The following is a 6,078-nucleotide window of genomic DNA, read 5'->3' as shown; positions in this document are numbered from 1 at the left end:
CTGAATTGAATCAGTTCGATTTTAGGTCTGTTCGATTTTGAAAACGTTCGAATTTGTCGTACCCCCATATTAGGAGGATGACACAATTTCAAAGAATTTTTTTTCAAGATTATTTTTTGATTTTCAGATTCGACACGAAGTAGTCCGAGTAAAATGTGATTGTGAATTTGTATGGTGCTGTAATCTGGTCTGCAAAGACTGTATTCAACATCGTTGGATTTCTACATGTAATGGGACACCACCGAAAAGTTTAATTTTTTAAAAATTATTTGATTCAGTTCATTTATATTCTTTTATTGGTACATTTCTCCCTTTCAATGTTCGTTTTCAATTACGGGTCTTTGTGCTTTTTCTCTTCTTTTTTATGATATGTACAATTCGTCTCTTGTTTTCCTAATTACTTTTTTCCTACTTCAATCTCATCATTTTCTTCTTCGTTTTCCTTGTACGGTGAAGGCGGCGCCCTTCCCTCAATAAATATGCTAATTTATTTTATTCGTGTCGTTTTCCAATCACTTTTCCGTTAAGACGTACGGTACAGCCAAAAAAAAGGAGAATCTCACCGTCAACGGAAATGACACCAACACTTATTTTAGCGTTTGTTTGAGCGAAAGAGATTCGTGTGTTATGTACATTAAAAGGCGACGTCGTTGACATAAGAAACGATGAATGTGTGCCAGAAATATTTGAATTTAGCGACAAACTGGCGTCAATCTCAAGGTGAAACTGCTCAATTCGAAACGGAAGTAATCGATTTAGGTCAAAGCGAAAGGAACCTCTTCATCAATCTTACGCTAAAACATGTGTTTTTTTATTGTCCAACTTTTTATATTAGTGGAAGACTTTTCTCAATTTTAGAAAACTGAAGAGGGGGAATGTGTAACAAGTTGGATTTCAGATTTTATTTTTTTTTTTTGAGATAAAATAAAAAACAGCAGGAAACAGTGTTACATCATCAAGATCGAATGAACAAACCAGATAAAATAGAAAAAAGTGAATCAGTTGCGCATATTCTTGTTGCGAATCAAACTTCGGAACTGCTCTAGAACCGCTTCTTCCTTCTTCTTCTTGGCTTCCATTGAAACACCACTTAGAAGACGCTTTTCCTCTGCTGTCAAAATCTTAAAAAAATGTTGCTTTTCACGAATTAGCGAAACCCATTCACTCACCTGATTCTCTTTTCTCAACCGAGTTGCCTCCATAGCTTTGTGCCTCGATCCAGACATGACATAACCAACTTTTTCATATTCTGCGATCTCACCAGACGACAATCCGATTTCTCCACGCCTAGGAATACGTTCTCCGCGAGCGGCGTATGCAGCCATGCCGGCTCCTTCTCCTTTGAGCAGATCTTTTCCATAATTACCAGGCTTCTCTATCTCGAAAGCCCCTCCTTGATCACGTTGTTTAATATGCTCTGGAAGAATAGGAGTAGGTGACATACTGCCTTCTCTCCATGTTCCGATAGTTCCAGTCACCTTCTCGGGTTGCTTCTCCTCCCATTCCTCTTCAGTATCCGAACGATTATTTTGTTTCCTTTTCAATTCAGCTCTTTCCTTCTTTCTCTGTTCTCGTCTTGCTCGTCGTTCTTCTTTTTCTTTATCAGCCTTCTTACTCTTTTTTTTATCCTTCTTCTTACTCTTCTTACTTTTCTTAGACTTCTTCACTTTTTTACGGTCTTCCTTTTCACTTTCATCTGATTCTGAAGATGTTGATGAATCGTCTTCTGAAACATTCCTCACAGCTCGCATTTCTCTCTTTTTGGCCTTTCGTCTGTCTTCTTTCAACTCTTCTCCTTTCTTCGCATGTTCAGCTTGAATCTCTTCAGCGGCAACTCTTAATTTATAGGTTTCTTGTATCTCCTCCTGACTCGGCGAATGTCCCCAAATTTTCTCAAATCCCATTGCTTGTATCTCAATACGGTCCGACCTTCGTCTAAAAATTTTATGCTATTGGAAAATTTTCATTTAAGGAAAAACTAACGCCAGCCACATTCCTTCTCTTCTTCTCTCTTCTGACTGTTTCCAATTTTCTGGAGACGTCGAACCTGATCTCTGTCGCCTATAGTTTCTTCGTGGTGGGGATTTAGCTCCTGGAGGGTTACTACGACTTCTATCTCTTCTTCTGGTTGGTTGAGGACTTCGAGAGTGTCGCTGACGTCTTCTGGGCGGTGATCGACTTCTGGACGCTCGACCTCGGGAAGGTAAAGGAGAGCCACTTTTGCTGTGTCGTCTTCTTCGAATGGGTGGGGAACGACTTCTTGATATGCGCCTTCTTTTAGGAGAACGATGAGAAAAGTTATTCTTTGATCTTCTAGGAGAAGGGCTCCTACGACGAACGGGGGATGTTCTCCTGTGTCTAGGAGAGTTACTGCGTCGTCGACTAGGAGATAAACTGGGAGCTCGAATCGGTTCGCGTTTACGTTTTGGTGATGGACTTCTCGCTGCAGGTTTTGATGACCGTGATCTGGAACTCAATGCACTGGAACGACTGGAGCTTCGACTTGATGAAGATCTGAAAAGTCTCATTTATATCACTCTGGAGAAATTCGTGGTTACTTTTTCTTAAATTTAAAGCATTTTCAGAAAATAAAATGACTCACTTTTTCTTATTCCACATCGGCTTATCATTGCGAATGCTACCACTTCTGCTTCTGGTTCTTCTTTTTTTGTTCTGTAAAACAATAAAATTTGAGTAATAATTACTATCAGTAAAAACAACAAACCTCTCTTGAAGACGATCGAGAGCTGCTCGAACTGTGTGAGCTATCTTCATAGTCTAAAGCCAGTGACGAGTCGCTCATTATGATTTATATCTGAAGCTTTTCTTGTGTGCTGGGAAATTTAGTCGAAGGAAACACTTTTCGAAAAATTCAATGGAGAATACGAGAATTTTCTATGCGGCGCTGTTGCGTAAGCGAAGACACGCCCATTTAACTACGCCGCAGCGCGCGCGCATACAAATCGAAGGGACGATCCAGCTGTCGAGTTACTTACTGGGGAGTAGAAAACCGAAAAAAAACGTGATTTTCTCATTTTTTGCTTGTTTTATGTTTCTCCATTTTAATAAATCGTACAAGATATTTTGTCTAATGTCAGACTCTTTTTTCAGCCAAGATGGATTCTGATGATGATGGTGACCGTCGCCGCGACAAGTTTGCTAGAGAGCGCCGGGACGATGACAGGTATGCTGGAAAATTTTTTTCAGATATATAATACAAAATTAGGTTTAGCTATAGGAGAAGCGGTGGCGGAGGCGGCGGTTATTCTCGCTATGACAACAAGAGACCAGCAGGAAGAAGAGAGGATTATCAAGTGAAAAGGAGCCGTGGAGAGTGAGTTACTAAAGTTGGTTACTGACTAAAAGTTCTAATTATCTGATTTTTCAGCGAAGGAGACGATGGATTTGATCCAGTCCGTGGTGATCGGAATGGTAACGGTGCCGAGCCGTCATCAGAGAATAGTATTTATTCCGGTCCCTTGTTACCGTTTAAGAGATTCCTTACTAATCAGGAAGATGACATTTCTGAAGAAGATGCAATCAAAAAGTATAATGAGTACAAAAACGAACACAGAAAGTTTCAACTTGACCGGTTTTTCCGTGCTCATAAAGACGAAGAATGGTAAATTTCAGCTTTTGTCGTGGACCTAAATCGAGACCAGAGGCGCATTATGCCGCGGTCAAACATATCAATCGGATTAGTCGAATATTTGTATTTTTATGGCACGGATGCCAGAACCCAACCATTATCCAACCGATTTATTGTATTTGTATTTCGCAATATTCTTCGTCGTCTAAATTTTTCTTCATTTATTATTTCCAGGTTCCGTCTCAAGTACAAGCCGGAAGAGGCTAAGAAGGTCAAAGAGGTTCAATTGGAGAACGTTCAAAAACGTTTGCAGATTTTCAATGAGCTTAAGGAACAAGGACAGTTTGATAAGTTCACCTTGGATTTTGAAGATGCTGAAGCAATCCTTAGAATGTTGGACTCGGGTCAGTTTAGTCAATAACTGGCTAACCTCACAATTACTCATTTTCCAGTGGTCGTTAAACTTGAGAATGGCTCAGAGGACGACTTGAAAGCTGTTTTGGCTCAAAAACTAGACGATGAATCGCTTGCCGATGTTAAAAAAGAAAACAAGGATGCCGCCGAGAAAGTTGAGGATCAAGTGAAGGACGAAGTGAAGGAGGAACCCAATGAAGAGCAGGAAGAAGGCGCGATTGACGATGAAACTGACAAAGCTTCGAACAAGGTCAATATCCATAAAACCTGTTCTGTTTTCTTGAGAAATATCCCGCCAGGGTTGACTTATGAGGAGTTGGAAAGTACGTGCAAGAAGTATCCAGGGTTCCTCCGACTTGCTCTTACTGATGGAATCGCTGAGAGAAGATTTTATAGAAGAGGATGGGCTACTTTCAAGCGGGATGTCAACATCAAAGAAATTTGTTGGGGACTCAATGCACATCGTCTCCGTGAAACTGACCTAAACGCCATCATTAATCGCGATATAACTCGTCGTGTCCGCACCAACAATGGCGTCGCTGCTCATAAACAAGTTGCTCTTAACGACTTAAAACTGGCTGTGAAGCTAACAGCTCTTTATGATAAAAAGCTTGGCTTGTTTAATGCTGCCGATGAATCGGAATCCGATCGCGAAAAGGATATTCGCATGGGAGTTGACCTGGTAGCTGCATCAACCAATCCCCTTGTCAAGGAAATCAAATCCATCGTACCAAAAGATACCTTGAATGACATTAGTGAAGAAGAAGCCGAACTATTGGGGGTTTCGAACGGTGGCGACTCACAATCGGACAAGGTTAGATACGAAAGAGACGATACTATTTTAAAAGCTCTTGATCTTCTCATTATCTATCTTCGTATTGTTCATTCTATTGACTTCTACAATCACGGTCATTATGCTCAAGAGGATTCCATGCCCAACAGATGCGGTCTGATTCATGTACGTGGGCAGCCACCTTCCGGAGCTTCTATAAATACGGATGAGAATGGAGATCTAATTGTTCCACAAAAGTTCATCAATGACTTCATCTCGGGATTCAATTCTCGTATCGACAAAGGGCTAATAGAGAAGCAGTATGTCAGTGAGGAAGATATGGAGAAAATGGGGAAAAAAGATGGCGAAAAGTGAGTTTGTTTTTTCGTGTGCTAGACTAGAAATGTGTATTTCAGAGAAGTTGAAGCTTTTATCGCTATCAACACGGTTGAACTTGCTAAGGATAAATGGCTTTGCCCGTTGTCCGGGAAAAAGTTCAAAGGTCCTGAGTTCATTCGTAAGCATTTACAATCGAAGCATGAAGACAAACTGGAAGAAGCCAGAGCAGAAGCCGACTTCTTCAATAATTATCTGGCGGACGCGCAACGTCCTGTAGATTTGGAGCCCAAACACATGCCCCATATGTCACGCGATGATCACCGTGGTGGAGGTGGTGATCGTGGATACGGAAGAGAACGTGATGACGATAGAGGTCCTGGTGGAGGAAGTAAGAACATTTTTGTTTTACCTCAAGAATAATTATTTTTCAGGAAGCTCTTTTGGCAATGGATCGTATGATAGACGTCCACCATTTCCACCTCGTCACAGTCTCGGAGGACGCGGTGGCGGCGGGCGAATGTTCGATGATGCCCCGCGTCGCCAGCCAGTATCGTACCGGGATTTGGACGCACCCGATGACATCCCATAATTATTATAACCTTCGATTTTATTTATTTTCACACTCGTTCTTGTTTCTTTCAAACAGCTCTATATTGTCTATTCAAAAATAATCGCCACTACCATCTACCAGCACATTTGCCCAGAAGTTTAAAGAACAGGTATGTCAGTTACAGAATAGCTTTTAGTTGACTTATGTGTCATATATTCCTCGAAAAAAGAATAAGTAATTTTTCGAGCTCAAACTGACACAATATCAACGGCAGATTTGCAACTAGTCATGGTTCACATGAACCTGGCTTTACTTTTCTCTGACTACACTTAACAACTGCTGCTATAGTTTCAGCAGTTATATGAAATTAAGATGTGATTAAATGTCCAATTTGCAGGAGGATAGCGTTTTCCA

At 40.9% G+C, this 6,078-nt stretch overlaps 3 protein-coding genes across 3 annotated transcripts in view; 2 read left to right on the top strand and 1 right to left on the bottom strand.

Annotated features, from left to right (window-relative positions):
• The window catches only part of Cbr-lin-44, a gene marked incomplete at both ends in the record, with an annotated part of 2,543 nt that extends 2,281 nt beyond the window's left edge, over window positions 1-262 (top strand). Inside the window, one exon of the mRNA XM_002646306.2 lies at window positions 128-262. Within this exon, the coding sequence (XP_002646352.2) occupies window positions 128-262 (135 nt within the window). The remainder of the gene's footprint in view (window positions 1-127) is intronic.
• Window positions 263-998: 736 nt separating this feature from the next.
• Window positions 999-2,803, bottom strand: CBG12065 (the record flags this gene model as incomplete). Its single annotated transcript, XM_045237631.1, has 4 exons — window positions 999-1,935; window positions 1,984-2,514; window positions 2,603-2,673; window positions 2,726-2,803. The coding sequence occupies 4 exons, from the start codon at window positions 2,801-2,803 to the stop codon at window positions 999-1,001; spliced, it is 1,617 nt and encodes a 538-aa protein (XP_045094747.1).
• A 313-nt stretch (window positions 2,804-3,116) lies between these two features.
• Window positions 3,117-5,703, top strand: CBG12064 (the record flags this gene model as incomplete). The annotated part of the gene is made up of 7 exons (XM_002646304.1): window positions 3,117-3,184; window positions 3,233-3,334; window positions 3,389-3,622; window positions 3,824-3,993; window positions 4,042-5,146; window positions 5,192-5,502; window positions 5,546-5,703. The coding sequence occupies 7 exons, from the start codon at window positions 3,117-3,119 to the stop codon at window positions 5,701-5,703; spliced, it is 2,148 nt and encodes a 715-aa protein (XP_002646350.1).
• Window positions 5,704-6,078: the final 375 nt, after the last annotated feature.

Source organism: Caenorhabditis briggsae (genome assembly GCF_000004555.2).
Source record: "Caenorhabditis briggsae complete genome, chrI, whole genome shotgun sequence".
Classification (NCBI taxonomy): Eukaryota; Metazoa; Nematoda; class Chromadorea; order Rhabditida; family Rhabditidae; genus Caenorhabditis; species Caenorhabditis briggsae.
Note: the sequence above shows the minus strand (reverse complement) of the source record. Positions and strands in the feature narration are given on the sequence as shown.